Below are 17,699 nucleotides of genomic sequence, written 5' to 3' on the forward strand. Positions count from 1 at the left end.
TGCTCACCTCAATTCTCCTTAACTATGTTAAGAGGTAAGCCAACTAGATGCTGGCCAAAAATCCTAAACAGGCTCTCCCTATGAACCCAATGGTAATCTTAGCTCTAGATCATCTCTGCTGAAATTTAACATGCTACATAGGCTCATGCAGATACACTTAAATATTACTATAATAAAAAAAAAAAGGTACCAAGTTTTGCTAGCTCCCCAACTTCCAATACGTCTTTGTAGAACTTGTCATTGTAGCTGACTGGAAAGATGACTTGGTTTAACCTCTTCAGCTGTTTTATATTGTGAGGCGTCACGTCTCCCAGTTCAATCCGGCTACTGGAACAAAGCAAAACATGCTTAATACCCTTATAGCTCAAAATAGAATAAGTTATCAGTTACTGCCTGGAAAGTTTGTTTCAGATACAGCACAAGGTCCTTGGTTGCAAATTAAATGCCATACATTTTTTGGAACACAACATAGACTATGGACCCAAGCCAAGCTTTGTCAATTTGATACTTCAAACTCCATGGCAGAAAGGGTGAGAGGGAAAGAATGCAGAAGATATGGGAATGGTTTTTAAAACTTAAGGAAATCCCAAAATTTAAGAAGTACCACTATGGGATTAAGAAAATCTACAATTTCAGTCTGACCCTTACAATGGAAGTAACATTCACTGTAAGATACATGACTGAGATTTCCAAGGGTTTCATGAAAAGCAACAAGGCTGCCACATTTATTTCTATGGTTCCATGTAGACTAACAGGTCAATATGCATTCTGTAGGTGATAATATATTGGAGTTAATATCATTCAAAATGTATTTGTTTGTTAACCTTCATTTCTATGGTTCCAGAAAGGCATGAACTGCTTACATCATAACTCTCCACAAGGCGTGCATTTTAAATCATACAACAAAAATGATATGTGCAAGTGCTCAAACTATGGGCTTCTATTACTAAGCCACGCTAGCAATGCTTGTGCAGAAAGAGGCTTCCTCTCATTTGCTACGCTGGGAAATCACTAGCGCAGTTTAGGCCCTATATAACTTAAAAACAAAAATTAGCAACAAAAAAAAATTTATTTTTTTTTTTGGGGGGGGGGGGGGGGGGGGGGGGGAATACCATAAAATATTCAAATGCTGAAAGCAAAAAAATTCAAGCTAGCACTTATCTTAAATAGCAGGGTAGCTGCTGGGCAGAACTTATTTTGAATAGTTTCTTCTTTAGGAGCAGTCCCCCAAAATAGTAAGTCCACCTGCAATCACTCCAGAGTTCACCGACTCAATGCAAATTTAAGCAGAACAGGAAACTTTGCACCCCACTGAGAACCATTGAAACACACTTCAACAAAAACATGAAACACCTATATACAAAACACACAGAACAGAGCAGGCAAATCACAGAATTACTTTTCGTGCTGTCGTTTTCCAGCAAGAACTGGACTGGTCTGGTCTAGCAGGACTCAAAGGAAAAGAAAATTAACAGGTACAAATGTTTCACCTTTCTTTTCATCCTACTAGACCAGTTCAGATGAATGGGATGTACAAAAATACAACCTTACTGACCAAGGCAAGACAAGGCACCCTGCAAAACAGCTCTGCAAAGGCTGCATAGCCTCTAGACAGCATATCAGTCTTACACTGCTTCAAAAAAAGAATACAGCAACAACCAAGTGCACCTTGCAGGTATCCTCAGGCGTTAACATCTGTCCATACCTTTTTTGTGCACCCGAGGTGTGAATTAAACCACTATAAACCAAACTGCCATTGTTTCCTCCTGCAGTGCACTCTGGACTGTGACTATAGCCAAACCCACACTACCAGAGTGAATAGATCCATTGCATGCCTCACATAAAACGAACTAGAGGGCTGTACAAAGATGGGTTTACCTTCCACACAGTAATGGTAAGCGCTAATTGTTCTCTATAATGTATTTGCTATATACATGACTGCTAGGGCCTTTCCAAGCTAAAATTAGCCTTGGAAGGTCTTAAAATGCAACACTGTCGCATAACAGCTCTGACTGACATGACCTCATATCTGAGACCATGGTTCATATGACATGTGATAGCCATTGTCCGATTGGCCCTGTTGGAATCAGTGTGACCTGCTCATCCAATCAGAGGCTGTTTCCAGTGCTTATAATTTTATCATACAGTTCCGACATGGCACTAACAGTAAGATGATTAACATCTAAGTAACACCATTAAATGTCTAAGAACTGACGTGTAATTTCTCAGTAACATCTGAGCCATTCAGAAAACAGAACAGAAAGTAAAACTGAGGAGAGCTGCTGAGGACTAACAGCACACAAAAGCAAAGTTACTCACCTGTAGCAGATGTTCTCAGAGGACAGCAGAACAAGTATTCTTGCATGAGGGCAATGTCACCGACACCCTTGGTGCGGACACTGCCCAGCAGTCTGTAACTTCGCACAGGACCCGCAGCTGGATAAAACGCATAAAGAACGCAACTCCTAGTGAGGACAAGCAGGACATAGTATTCTCACATGTGGGAATCTATAGCTACCAGGCTCACCAAAAACCAAACACTAAAAAGAAACTTTCAACAGGAAGGCCAATCAGAACTAGTACTACTAACAGGAAAACACAGCTCTGTTGTGAAGGTGCAACCGAGAATGTGCCTAGGAAGGTGGAGTTGGATTCTAGACGCCAAACCAAACCAAACTGGCTTTGCATCCGGTATTTTGCTCAAGCTAATAATGAGAAGTGAATGCATGGGCTGAAGACCATGTTTCAGCTTTGCAAACCTTTTCAATGGAGGCTGACCTCAAGTAGTCTACCAATGCAGCCACAGCCCTGACATTTTGAGCTGTGACATGACCCTCCAAAGTCAACCCAGCCTGGGTATAAATGAAAGCTGCAGTCTACTAACCAAACAGACAAGGAGGCATATTTTCAAAGCACTTTGGGAGGCTAAGTTCCATAGGTTTCTATGGAACTTTGGGAGGCTAAGTGCTTTGAAAATATGCCTCAAGGTGTGTTTACGGATTGTTTCTTTTGACCTAAACAGGATGGGGGCAGCAATCTGGATGGACCATCTATGGGCTTTAAATAAAAAACTAAAGCTTGCTTGCAGTCCAAGGTGTGCAGTGCGCTTTCGCCAGAATGGGCATGAGGTTTGAAAAAGTTGGCAGGCCGACTAGTTAAGATGGAACTCAGACACCATCTTAGGAAGGAAGTTGTCTGCACTGATACTATTATGATGAAACCTTGCGGCTCTGAAGTGGATCCTACAGCTCATTGACTTTGCAAGCTGGGTGACTGTCACTAAAAACAAGATCTTCCAGGTCAAGTACTTCAGATGACAGGAATCAAGTGGCTCAAAAGGAGCTTTCATCAGCAGGGTGAGGACAATGTTGAGGTCCTAAGACACTGTTGGAGGTCTGATTGTGGTGAGGGGGAGATTTGTCAGAAGCACGCCTCACATAAAACAAGCTAGAGGGCTGTACAAAGATGGGTTTACCTTTCACACAGTAATGGTAAGTGCTAATTGCACTAAGATGAACCCTAACAAAGTTGGTTTTCAACCCAAACAAAGAGAGGTGTAGAAAATACTAAGCAGTTTGTGTAGAGCAAGTGAAAGGATCTAGGGTGTTGGCCTCACAACAAATGGCAAACCTCCATTTCAAAGTAAAACACTTTTAGTGAAGTCTTTCCTCGAAGCCAGCAGGACCTTGGAAACACCCTCAGGCAACTGAAGGGAGACAAATTCTATGCTCTCAACATTCAAGCTGCAAGGGTGAGGGATTGGAGGTTAGGATGTAGAAGAGCCCTCGTTTTGCATAATCAGAAAACACTCAAAACTCAAAAGGCTCTTTGGAGGACAACTCCAAAAGAGGAGGGAACCAAATCTACTGCGGTCAATAAGGCACAATGAGAATCATGGTTTCCTGGTCCTGCTTGAGTTTCAGTAGAGCATCTTTCCTATTAGAAGGATTGCAGGATACATATACAGAAGGCATCCAATGCTAGCCTGCCATTTGATCCGAGTCTGGAGCAGTACCGAGGGTCTTTGTTGAGATCAGTGGCAGAGATCCACTGAGGGGGTGCCCCACTCAGAAGATCTTACAGACTGAGACCACTCGTGTAGTTGCATCACCCTGCTCAGTCTGTTGCCTATTCCTGCCAGATATGTGGCTCTGAGCACCATGCCGTAAGTGGGGGCCCACTGCCACATCCTGCTTTCTGATACAAGGGATAAGATCCCTCCCCTCTCCCAGCTTGTTTATGTAGTACATGGTAGTCTGACTGTCTGAATGAGAACAATTTGGTTGAACAGCGGATCTCTGAAAGCCTTTAGAGCATTCCAAATCACCCACAGCTCTAGACTGATGTGAAGTTGGATCTCCTGGGGGAACCCGTGACTCTGGGTGTGAAGCCTATCTACATGAGCACCCCCGTCCCAGGATGGATACATCTGTAATCAGGATTTTTTTGGGAGGAGGAATTTGGAATGAAAGTCCCAAAGTCAAATTGCTCCAAGTTACACACTAGATGAAGGATTGCTACAACTCTGGAGTGATCAAGATGGCATCCTTCAGATTCCTTGTGGCTTGAACACTGGGTCCACTAAGCGCTTTGCAAATGGAAGTGTGCCATGGGTGTGACATGCACAGTGGAGGCCATATGGCCTACCCACCTCAACAACTACAGAGCTATGACCTGCTGGTTGCTGCAAACCTGATGAGCAATGCAAGTGAGTGCATCTACCCTAACTCGAGGAAGGTAGACTCAAGTCTGAACCAAGTCCAGCAGGGCTCCAATGTACTCCAACTGTAGTACTAGGAGATGGTATTTTGACAGTTGATTACAAATCCCTGGTAGCTCCAAAACTCAAATCGTTCTCTGCACTGATTCATGAGCACCTTCCCTTGATGTGCTTCTTTACAAACCAATCATCATCAAGATAGGGAAACAAGGACACATGTGCAATCCCAGTCTGTGTACCGATGATGAAACTACAGCAAGACATTTTGTAAATACTCTTGGGACAGATGTGAGGCCAAAAGGAAGAACATGATACTGGTAGTGGCGTTTCTCTACTTTTAATCTTAGATACTTCCTGTGATTAGATCTTATCTACATGTGTGTGCAAACAACCTTTTTAAGGCAAGAGAGCAAGGCCAATTTATTTTCCTTAATCATGAAAACATGTTCAGGGAAATCCTGAACTTTTTTTTTTTTGACCAAATATTTGTTCAAGGCCTTTAGATCTAGTATGGGACAAAATCTACCCCATCTTTTCTGGCACAAATACTACTTGAAATAGATCCCTTCCACGCTTTCTCTGGTGGAATGGGCTAGACTGCGTAGGCTTTTAAAAGGAGAGACAGTTTCTCTGTGGACATTCCCTGATGCTGCGAGCTGAGTTTTGACACCCTTGGTGGGCTATTTGGAGGGAGTTGATAACAACTGAGGGTGTAACCCACCGGACTATTTTGAGGTACCCACCAGTCTGATGTTACCAGGGGCCTCCTTTCTTGGAAATAAAATTCAATCTCCTTCCAACTGGTAGGTCGTCCGAGTTGGGTACATTTATGTTAGACTAGCCGTTAAGCCCGTTAAAACGGGCGCGTATTGGAATGTTTTTTTTCCCAAGGCCCCCCTCCCGTTGCAGCTGCAAGGCCCCCTGCCATCCTCCTTCCCTGCCAGCTGCAAGGCCCCCTCTGTCCCTCCATCCCAGCTCCAAGGCTCCAGTCCTCCCCCCTTCCCAGCTGCAAGGCCCCCTGCCCGCCCTCCCTCCCAGTTCCAAGGCCCCAGGTCCTCCCCCCCCCAGCTCCCAAGGCCCCCTTCCCTCCCTCCCAGTTCCAAGGCCCCCTGCTCTCCCTCACAACTGTAAGGGGCCCCATTCCCTCCCTCCCAGTTCCAAGGCCCCTTGCCCCCCCCCCCCTCCGTGCCTTCTTCCCAGCCAGCTGGAAGGCCCCCTTCAGTCCAGCCCTCCCAGCTCCAAGGTCCCCCCCCCCTCCTTCTGAGACCTCCCATGTCCCCCCCCCCAAGGTAGCCGCTACCGCCCCCCCCACCCCGGAGTCGCCCCCTCCCCCCCTTCACCCGGCCCGAGCCCTCTCGTTATTTAACTTACAGCAGCGCCAAAACAGCAACAAGCTGCAGCTCCCGTTGGCCTTCCTTCACTGCCTGTGCCTCGCCCTCGTGTGACGTCACGTCGGCGAGGGCGGGGCACAGGCAGGGAAGGAAGGCCGACGGGAGCTGAAGCTGAGCTGCTTGCTGCTGTTTCGGCGCTGCTGTAAGTTGAATAACGAAGAGAGGGCCCGGGCCGGGTGAAGGGGGTTGGTGGCGACGTCAGCGGTTCCCTCCCTCCCCTTCCACGCAGTTTCCCTCTCTGTCCCGCCCCCCTCGCCCCATCATCACGTCTTGACGCAGGGGCGGGACAGAAAGGGAAGTCTCTACTGCGCATTTGCAAGTGAGTACGGTCACTTGCCTTTTATATGTTTGATACACACTGCTGGAGCTAGACAAAACCTCATCCCCTGCTTAGACTGATTTGCTGGCTGGAACTTTGGGGTCTGCTGCTGCCAAGGGTGGGAGCATGGAGCCTGGGTCTGCTGAAGAGGAAGGGGCAAGGGAGTGAAATTAGAGTAGTGGGCACTCTTTTGACTTCCACCTAAAAACCTCTAGAAAAAAAATGGAGGCTCTAGGAAGAATGGGCCAAGACAGGGGACTTGATGGTATTGTGACACTTTTTTTTTATAAAGAAGAGAAATCTTCCATCTTTGATTCTCTCCTCGGCAAGGGACACTGGCCACCGTTTCATGAACATCTGGTTTGAGGTCAGAGACACAGATACATGAGAATCTACATGTGTCAATACCTACAGCAGAAAACCTAGTCTTCACGTCAAAAGTATCAAATGTTGCTCAAGCTATGTGCTTCTGTTTTATTTGCAAGCTGGCAAAGCTTTGTGGGGAGTGTCCGCAAACTCGAATGATCTGCACACCAAGTTCTTTAAGTAAACACTTGTGTAGAGGTGGTAAGACTAGATGTGAGAAATGAGGGAGCCCTCAAATACATTCCTCCCAAAGGCTCCAGAGTATGAACATCCCTGTCTGGGGGAGCTAAAGCATAGATCCTTGATTTTATGGCTCTTTTGAAAGCAGATTTGACCTCCATGAAATGATGTGGAAGATGCGGTTTCTTGAATTTGGGAGCCATCTGGACTACCTTCAGATTGAGAAGGGGTCTCCTAATTCTTCATCTATGAGGACTTATAAGGATGTTGTGAATAGGCACTGTAACAGCTTCTTGAAGGGGGAGGGGGTGTCAAATCAAGGATGTCCAACACCTCACCCTGGACTCATCCCCAATCTTCAACTTAAATGGAATGGCCTTTGCTATTGCCCTAAAAAATGACAATAGCTCCTCTGAAGAAAGACTGTCTCCTTTCTTGGGGTGCAGAAGGTATGAAGGCAAAGAGAACCCTCCTTTGAGGATTCTTTTGGTTCCTTGTCAGTTTCCCAAGAGAGTCATTCCGTGTCAAGTGGACCAATTTTAAAGGTCGTCCCCACCTCACCATCTCAGAGTTTGATGAAATTTGGTATATAGTTTCTTTATGATAAAAAACTAAGCTGTGCAAAAGTTTAGTTCAAAAGACTAAAAATTGGAGGTTCTAGGGGACCTCAAGTAAAGGGTTGCAAAATGTCGCCTGAGCAAAAATGACATTTTGGGCAAACTTCCAGAAGCTGTAAAACTGGAAGTTTTAGTAGTACAAGAGGGATAGAACCTGCACTACTTTTAGGGCTTAATGAACTGGCAAAACCCCTGTTCCTAGTCCTCTTACTTTTTGAATGGTTTAGGTTTAAAAAAGGCTCCAGGGGAGATCTGGGAAATTATAGACCGGTGAGTCCGACGTCGGTGCCGGGGAAAATGGTAGAGGCTATTATCAAAAACAAAATTACAGAGCACATCCGAGGACATGGATTTTGTGTGGGGAAATCTTGCCTGACCAATTTACTTCAATTCTTTGAAGGAGTGAACAAACATGTGGACAAAGGGGAGTCGGTTGATATTGTGTATCTGGATTTTCAAAAGGCGCTTGACAAGGTACCTCATGAAAGGCTACAGAGGAAATTGGAGGGTCATGGGATAGGAGGAAATGTCCTATTGTGGATTAAAAACTGGTTGAAGGATAGGAAACAGAGAGTGGGGTTAAATGGGCAGTATTCACAATGGAGAAGGGTAGTTAGTGGGGTTCCTCAGGGGTCTGTGCTAGGACCGCTGCTTTTTAATATATTTATAAATGATTTAGAGATGGGAGTAACTAGCGAGGTAATTAAATTTGCTGATGACACAAAGTTATTCAAAGTCGTTAAATCGCAACAGGATTGTGAAAAATTACAAGAGGACCTTACGAGACTGGGAGGCTAAATGGCAGATGATGTTTAATGTCAGCAAGTGCAAGGTGATGCATGTGGGAAAAAAGAACCCGAATTATAGCTACGTCATGCAAGGTTCCACGTTAGGAGTTACGGACCAAGAAAGGGATCTGGGTGTCGTCGTCGATAACACACTGAAACCTTCTGCTCAGTGTGCTGCTGCGGCTAAGAAAGCGAATAGAATGTTGGGTATTATCAGGAAAGGTATGGAAAACAGGTGTGAGGATGTTATAATGCCGTTGTATCGCTCCATGGTGCGACCGCACCTTGAGTATTGTGTTCAATTCTGGTCGCCGCATCTCAAGAAAGATATAGAATTGGAAAAGGTGCAGCGAAGGGCGACTAAAATGATAGCGGGGATGGGACGACTTCCCTATGAAGAAAGACTAAGGAGGCTAGGGCTTTTCAGCTTGGAGAAGAGACGGCTGAGGGGAGACATGATAGAGGTATATAAAATAATGAGTGGAGTGGAACAGGTGGATGTGAAGCGTCTGTTCACGCTTTCCAAAAATACTAGGACTAGGGGGCATACCGATGAAACTACAGTGTAGTAAATTTAAAACAAATCGGAGAAAATTTTTCTTCACCCAACGTGTAATTAAACTCTGGAATTCGTTGCCGGAGAAAGTGGTGAAGGCGGTTAGCTTAGCAGAGTTTAAAAAGGGGTTGGACGGTTTCCTAAAGGACAAGTCCATAAACCGCTACTAAACGGACTTGGAAAACTCCAAAATTCCAGGAATAACATGTATAGAATGTTTGTACGTTTGGGAAGCTTGCTAGGTGCCCTTGGCCTGGATTGGCCGCTGTCGTGGACAGGATGCTGGGCTCGATGGACCCTTGGTCTTTTCCCAGTATGGCATTACTTATGTAGGCTCAAACTTTGCCAAAAAAACGGCAAAAATCAATTTACAGCGATGTTGAGGCTGCTGTAGTTTCTAAACTAGTTGGCCTTTCAGGTTGGTTTTGGTAGGTGTACTAAATGCACGGCTGTAATGAGGCATTTCAATTTGCAGCACTTTCCTTCAAGTGGTTGAAAAATTATAAGCGTTCAAAGTTGGTATAAAAAGCATTTTTGCCCATTTTGGGCTATCTTTGATGCCCTTGATCTCCAGTGGGACAGCTTCAATATTCTTTCTTTTAGCACTATTAGAAAGAGCAGATTTCCTTCTATCAGAATATGTAGTTTTCAATTTGGAGTCTCTCCATATAAGGATTGCAAAAAAAGTGTTTTTTGGCCAGTATTGTTGAATGATAGATGAAACGGATATAGGGCCCATCGATGTTTCTAATTGCTGTATAAGTCACGCAGTTGCTTTAAGCATGCGTTGGTCCATGGTGGCTATGCCACTACCAATTCAATAGGAAGTGGCAACCTCATCGCCAAGAGGTCACGCCCGATAGCCAGGCAAGTCCAGCCACTTGGCACAAGTTCCCAAGCCTGAAGGTTGGCATCTTACTTGAGGTTCCCAAGCCTCATTTGGTTGTCTTTGCCTAGTTTCTCAAGCCTAATGGGGGTGTCTTAATGGTTCCCAAGTAAAACCTCAGTGCTGAAGTGACAAGAATTTTTCACTGATAAGTTTCACTGCTATTTCTGGAAATGTATACTGTCGTCCAAGTGCTGTAGTTGCGGGTACTGGAAGAACTGCTAGAATATGCTGTTCAGAAATCCAGCAAGAATCTCTTCTGCTAGGCCAATGAAATGATCGTGCAGGCCCACATGGATGCATAAAGTTGACCAAGGCATCATGTTCTTCAAATGATGTCATAGACATTGCCAATCCACCATTTGTTGACATAAACACAGGCAACATACTGCCCAGGCTGAAGTTGAGACACATTTATGCCAGGTACACTCACTGGGTCATCTGACTGACAAAGTTTGACAACAAATGAGGAGGAATCATTTGACACTCTACTGACTGAAATTTGGTTCAAGTCAATGGGAATAAACTGGTGATTTTCACGAGTTCCAGCAACTGTGGAAGCTTTACTGAATCTTTCCTCTTGTGCGGATCTTGAAGATTCAATTTCATCCTTGAAAACAAAAATGAACTTGATTTTATTTATTTTTTGATCACAAAATTCAAACAAGCCTTGTGCTGTGAGAATTTGGCTATTTTTAGGTCGCTGCAAACTAGCCTGAGCAGCTAGTCGCTTTGTTGTACCACCTATGGCATCACATGGTGACTTGCCATGGCTTGTGCCAAAGAAATTCCACTGTGCACTTATTCCAAATTCTGTTTGATGATAGCACAAGTTGGCAAAGTTTTTGAAGTTCTTGTATTGTGCAGCTGAGCCATCACTAAGGTAAAATTATGTATCATACCTGATAATTTTCTTTCCATTAATCATAGCTGATCAATCCATAGACTGGTGGGTTGTGTCCATCTACCAGCAGGTGGAGATAGAGAGCAATCCTTTTGCCTCCCTATATGTGGTCATGTGCTGCCGGAAACTCCTCAGTATGTCGATATCCAAGCTCCATCCGCAGGACTCAGCACTTAGAGAATTACACCCACAAAGGGACACTCTGCCCAGCTCACCACCGCCGAAACGGGGGAGGGGAATTAACCCAGCTCATCCCCACACAAGTAGGGGAGGGGAATCCGTCCAGCTCATCCCCGCGGAGCGGGGGAGGGACACCACCCCGCCGATGTGGGGGGGGGATCTGGCTTATCCTGCAACCGCAACCGCGGGAGGAGCTGACTGACCCTAACACCGCTGAAGCGGGAGGGGTACAAAGCTGCCCTACAGCCGCACGAAGCGGGAGGGAGCGCCGGCAGAATTTATGTCTCAATCCAGCCCCGTAAAACGGAGGGGAGAGGAATGCAGCAGCTCACTGTAACACAAACTCGTCTCAACTCTTGAAGAATCCAATTGAAAAAACTTGAACACGAAGTCCTCCTGAACAGGAACTGAAGACTAAACTTGAACCTGAAATGCAACCAGAATATAAACAGTACAGATATCTGGGAGGGGCTATGGATTGATCAGCTATGATTAATGGAAAGAAAATTATCAGGTATGATACATAATTTTACCTTCCATATCATCATGCTGATCAATCCATAGACTGGTGGGATGTACCGAAGCAGTACTCACCCAGGGCGGGACATTGAAATCCCTGACCGCAACACTGAAGCTCCAAACCGGGCCTCCGCCCGTGCCGCCACAGTCAAGCGGTAATGCTTGGAGAATGTATGGGCCGATGCCCAAGTTGCCGCCTTGCATATCTCTTCCAAGGAGATGGACCCGGCCTCTGCCATCGAGGCCGCCTGAGCTCTAGTGGAGTGAGCCTTCAGCTGGATAGGCGGCACCTTCCCTGCGGCCACATAAGCCGCTGCAATGGCTTCCTTGACCCATCTTGCCACTGTAGGCTTAGCAGCCTGCAGACCCTTACGAGGACCTGCAAACAGGACAAACAGATGATCCGATTTCCGGAAATCATTGGTCACTTCCAAGTATCTGATGATGACTCGTCTCACATCCAGATATTTGAGAGCAGAGTATTCCTCTGGGTAGTCCTCCCTACGAAAGGCAGGGAGACAGAGGTGCTGATTCACATGGAAGCTAGAAACAATCTTGGGCAGGAAGGAAGGCACTGTGCGAATAGTCACTCCTGCCTCAGTGAACTGCAGAAAAGGCTCTCGACATGAGAGTGCCTGGAGCTCGGAAACTCTTCTGGCTGAAGTGATAGCCACCAAAAAGACTGCTTTCAACGTCAGGTCTTTCAGAGATGCCCTCGACAAGGGTTCAAAAGGCGGCTTCTGCAAGGCTCTTAGCACCAGGTTGAGATTCCACGCAGGCACCACTGAGTGCAGAGGAGGGCGCAGGTGATTAACTCCCTTGAGAAAACGTACTACATCTGGCTGCGAAGCCAGGGAAGCACCCTTCAGGCGGCCCCTGAAGCAAGCCAGAGCCGCTACCTGGACTTTAAGGGAACTGAGCGACAGGCCTTTCTCCAGACCTTCTTGCAGGAACGCCAGCACTGAAGAAATTGGAGCAGTGAAGGGAGAAAGTGAGCCTGCTTCACACCACGCTGCAAAGGTACGCCAAACCCTGGCGTAAGCAGTAGAAGTAGAGCGCTTCCTCGCTCTCAGCATAGTGGCGATGACCTTGTCTGAGAAGCCCTTCTTCCTCAGACGCTCAATAGCCAGGCCGTAAGACCAAAGGGGGAGGGATCCTCCATCACCACGGGACCCTGATGCAACAGGTCCTGCTCCACTGGCAGCCGCAGAAAGTCGTCCACTGAGACCCTGATCAAGTCCGCATACCAGGGACGTCTGGGCCAGTCCGGACCCACCAGGATTATCCGGCCCGGATGCTTTGCCACCCGGTCTAGTACCCTGCCCAACATGGGCCAGGGCGGGAACACATAGAGAAGCTCTTGTGTCGGCCACTTTTGGAGAAGAGCATCTACTCCCAGAGATCGAGGGTCCCGTCCTCTGCTGAAAAAGCGCGGCACTTGGCAATTGGCCGATGACGCCATCAGATCTAGGCTCGGCTGGCCCCAGCGCTTCATGATGTCCAAGAACGCCTGAGCCGATAACTGCCACTCTCCGGGATCCAAGGTATGGCGACTGAGAAAGTCCGCCTTGACATTCATGACTCCGGCAATGTGGGCCGCTGACAGCTGTTCCAGGTTCGCTTCCGCCCACTGGCATAGATTCATGGCTTCCTTGGCTAGAGGGGCGCTCTTGGTACCTCCCTGGCGGTTGACATAGGCCACAGCCGTGGCATTGTCCGACAGGACCCGTACTGGCTTCAACGCCAGTACCGGGAGGAACTCCAAAAGCGCCAACCGAATGGCTCTGAGTTCCAGGAGGTTGATAGACCACTTTGCCTCTGCAGGAGACCAGAGCCCCTGCGCTGTCCTTCCCAAGCAGTGGGCTCCCCAGCCCGTCAAAGAGGCGTCCGTCGTGACGACAATCCACTCCGGGGTCACAAGAGGCATCCCCGCAGACAACTTGTCTGTCTTCAGCCACCAGCTCAGCACCTTGCGCACTGCTGGGTCCAAGGGAAGGCGCACAGCATAATCCTCCGACACCGGAGTCCAGCGCTGCAGCAGAGAGTGTTGTAGTGGTCTCATATGAGCCCTGGCCCAGGGCACTACTTCCATCGTGGCCGTCATAGAGCCCAACAGCTGCACATAGTCCCAAGCCCGAAGCGGAGAGCCTACTAGGAACTGGTCCACCTGAGCCTGAAGTTTGACAATCCAATTGTCTGGCAGGAACACTCTGCCCACTTGGGTGTCGAATCGAACTCCCAGATACTCCAGGGACTGAGTCGGGCGCAGCTGGCTTTTCTCCCAGTTGATGATCCACCCCAGGGAGCTCAAAAGAGCAATCACCCGGTCCACAGCTTTGCCGCACTCTGCATAAGAGGGGGCTCGGATCAACCAGTCGTCCAGATAAGGATGGACTTGTACTCCTTCCTTTCGCAGGAAGGCCGCGATGACCACCATTACTTTGAAGAAGGTCCACGGAGCAGTAGCCAACCCGAACGGGAGGGCTCTGAACTGGAAGTGTCGGCCCAGGACTGCAAAACACAGAGGATGAGGAGGCCAGATGGGAATATGCAAGTACGCTTCCTTGATGTCCAAGGATGCCAGGAACTCCCCTGCCTTCACTGCTGCTATAACAGAGCGGAGAGTCTCCATGCAAAAGTGCCGAACTTTCAAGGCCCGATTGACCCCTTTGAGGTCGAGGATAGGCCGGACAGAACCTCCTTTCTTTGGTACCACAAAGTAAATGGAGTAACGTCCCTTGCCAAGCTGATTTTCTGGCACCGGAACGACCGCACCCAGGCGGATCAGATTGTCCAAGGTCTGCTGCACTGCCACAGCTTTGACCGGAGACTTGCAGGGAGAGAGTACAAACCCGTCTCTTAAGGGTCGGCAGAACTCTAGCTTGTAGCCGTCTCTGATGACTTCCAGCACTCAAGCGTCTGAAGTTACCCTGGTCCACTCGCCCAGAAACGAGGACAGGCGTCCTCCAATCTGCACTGGGCCATGGACCAGGACCCCGTCATTGGGTACGAGACCCTGGGGGAGGACCGGAGGGCGTACCTCTGCGAAAGGAATGCTGCTTGGAGGAGAAGTTCCTCTTGAAGGAAGAGGGGGCAGAGGAGCCTGACTTGCCCGGGCGGTACCGACGGGCTTCCTGAAACCATCCTCTGGAGTTACCGGGGCGAGCACTGGCCCGAGCCCTGACCTCTGGTAACCTCTTTCCCTTAGACGTGCCGAGATCGGTCACAATTTTGTCCAGCTCGACCCCAAAGAGCAGCTTGCCTTTAAAAGGCAACTTGGCCAGGCGGGACTTAGAGGCGTGGTCAGCAGACCAATGCTTCAGCCAAAGCCACTGCCGCGCAGAGACTGTCTGAGCCATACCTTTAGCCGAGGCTCTCAAGACATCATACAGTAAGTCTGCCAAATAAGCCAAGCCCGATTCCAGGGCCGGCCAATCAGCCCTCAAGGAAGGATCCGAGGGGGAAGCCCGCTGCACCATCGTCAGGCACGCCCTGGCCACATAGGAGCCGCAAACTGAGGCCTGCAAACTTAAGGCAGCTGCCTCGAAGGACGACCTTAAGGCCACCTCCAATCTTCTGTCTTGGGCGTCCTTTAGGGCCGTGCCACCTTCCACTGGCAACGCCGTTTTCTTAGTCACCGCAGTGATTAAAGAATCCACGGTAGGCCAAAGAAAGGCCTCCCGTTCACTTTCAGGCAAAGGATAGAGGCGGGACATAGCCCTAGCCACTTTGAGGCTCGCTTCCGGGACATCCCATTGAGCCGAAATTAAAGTGCGCATGGCATCATGCACGTGGAAGGTTCTAGGCGGGCGCTTCGTCCCCAGCATAATGGCGGAGCCAACAGGGGCTGAGGGAGAGACGTCCTCTGGAGAGGAAATCTTCAAAATGCTCATGGCCTGCACTAACAGGTTGGTCAAATCCTCTGAGCGAAAGATCCACGCTGCAGAGGGGTCATCCGCTCCATCCGAGCGGGAATCCGTCTCCTCCAAGGAATCCCCAAAGGACCGTTGGGAGAACTCAGATACGCTGCCCTCATCTACATCAGAGGAGACAGAGTCCTCTAAGGCCTGGGAATCCACCCGAGGGAGTTTACTTCCGGGGGCCTCAACCCCTTTATCGGCCAAGGGAGCAGGGGCAGCGTTTTGCATAAGGAAGGCCTGATGCAGCAGCAAAATAAACTCGGGGGAGAAACCCCCCCCAGACTGTGCACTTCAGCAGCCTGGGCCACAGCCCTAGACGCACCCTCAACCGGCGCTCGCAAGAGCGGGGGAGAAACATGCTGCGCATCCAAGATGGTGTCCGGCGCGACACTCCGCGAAGGAGCCACGCGGGAAGAACAACGCTTAACTTTAGCCGCTTTTTTGCCGTCGCCCAAATCAAGGGCGGCTATGGCATTAACGTCTCCCAGCTCAAGGGCGGCCCAAGAAGAAGCCGTCCGAGCAGGGTGGCCGGCCAAGATGGCGGAGGCGAGCAGCGGGGGATGGGCGTTTATGGCGGGAAAAACTGCCACACCGGAGGAAGAACCGGGACACTGACCGGTCTCCAAACTGACACCCAACAAGGGCGAATCAGACTTTAAGACCCCCGCATCCCCGCTAGAAGCGCACACGCGGTCCGGGGAGCGATTCTTCGCGCCCTCGCCCTCCGACGCCATAGGCCACGTGGAGATCGATCGGGGAACGCCCTGCCCGCTATAAAAAGGTAAAAATTACCTGCTTCTCGCTCCGAGCTGTAACGAACTGGTGTCCCAGTGAGTAGCTGCAATAAACGTTTAAATAAACGTTGAAATAAACGCCCTTAAGGACATCCAAATTTTTTTTTTTTTTTTTAACGGAGGCAGCGGGAGGGGGGAGAAAAGGAGGGACCTGGCGCCACCAGGTTTGCACTTGCTCAAGAAGAGCCCTCAACCCCAGGTACTCAACAAAACCTAAAAATTAAGCTTGGAGACCTAGCCAGAGCTGCTGCTGTGTGTGACCACCACCTGCTGAGATAGAGAACATACTGGGGAGTTTCCGGCAGCACATGACCACATATAGGGAGGCAAAAGGATTGCTCTCTATCTCCACCTGCTGGTAGATGGACACAACCCACCAGTCTATGGATTGATCAGCATGATGATATGGAAAGTATGTTACATATTTTATCCAATTTTGCTTTTCAAGAACGCGATTAATTTTTCCAAGAATGCATGTACAGCAACTGCATCATGCCGCAAGCTGTCACTTATTATGCAAACACTTATGCACTGAATTTCACTTGAAGCATCACGGAAGTACACAACAAATGGATGCAGTGTACCTTGACTGTTTTCCCAGTGGAAACCTTGAACAGCATCTTGGACAATAAAGGAGTAGTTTTCAGCAAAGTCCAAGAGAACAACAATTTCACAAGGATTTAGGTTTTCTTTAACAGTTTTTAAGTATTGTGTCTGATGTTTGGAAATGTAATGGTGAATTGACAGGTTTGAAACTTTCAATGCAAGCTCAGATACAAAATCATCAACATACATCTGTTTGGTCTCCAGTGTGGTGCGATCTGTATGAACCCACTGCTTAAACTCGATTGTTTCACCTGGGTCAGCATCACTGAACACTTCTGTCAGGTAATTTTCAAGCACATCTTTACCTGGACATATTTCACACCTGTGAAGCATGCATTCTTTGCATTCCAAATTGCACACAGTTTTAGCCATCAGTGCTTTGTAATCTTCGTTCAGCAGATGGCTTCCAGCAAGCATAAGCTTCACATTTTGATGAATGACACAAACACACACTGAATGCATACCAGATGAGCCAACAGTAACACACCATTTTGGCCTTAGCTCATAAAATTTGGAAAAACCCACTTCTGGCCCATTTCGAGTACGATATGCAACATACATTTCTTTTAGATTGCTAAGCAGCAAGCGCTTTTGCATTTGAATTTTTTTCAGTGCCAGTTCTGACAGAGACAAAATCTTTTTTTCCCTGGGCACAGTCTACTGAATTCATCATCTTCAAAAAAGCCAAGAATTTTTTTTTCTGTTTCTTCTGGTAAAACTTTACCTTTCTTCTTGTCTGGTTTTGCCAGAATTCCACAAACTGATTTCAGATTTCTTGCTTTTTTAACCATTCTAGTTGAAACCATGAATTCTGAGGCAGTTCTTTCAATAGACCAGCTGTTTGGTGCTAAAGTTAGTATTTGCAGTTTTTCTGCATGATTTGCTGAAACTTGGACTTTGTTTTTCAACTCGTTTAGCAGGTCATCATAATCAGAACATTTGTCACATTTCTG

General features: G+C 47.9%; 1 protein-coding gene across 1 annotated transcript in view; it reads right to left on the reverse strand.

Annotated features, from left to right (window-relative positions):
- The window catches only part of NAA50 (N(alpha)-acetyltransferase 50, NatE catalytic subunit), an 88,460-nt gene that overhangs the window by 35,723 nt on the left and 35,038 nt on the right, over positions 1–17,699 (reverse strand). The window contains 1 exon segment of the mRNA XM_030203916.1: positions 191–327. Coding sequence (XP_030059776.1) covers positions 191–327 — 137 coding nt within the window.

The sequence above is a fragment of the Microcaecilia unicolor genome, chromosome 5 (assembly GCF_901765095.1).
Source record: "Microcaecilia unicolor chromosome 5, aMicUni1.1, whole genome shotgun sequence".
In the NCBI taxonomy this organism is placed as follows: Eukaryota; Metazoa; Chordata; class Amphibia; order Gymnophiona; family Siphonopidae; genus Microcaecilia; species Microcaecilia unicolor.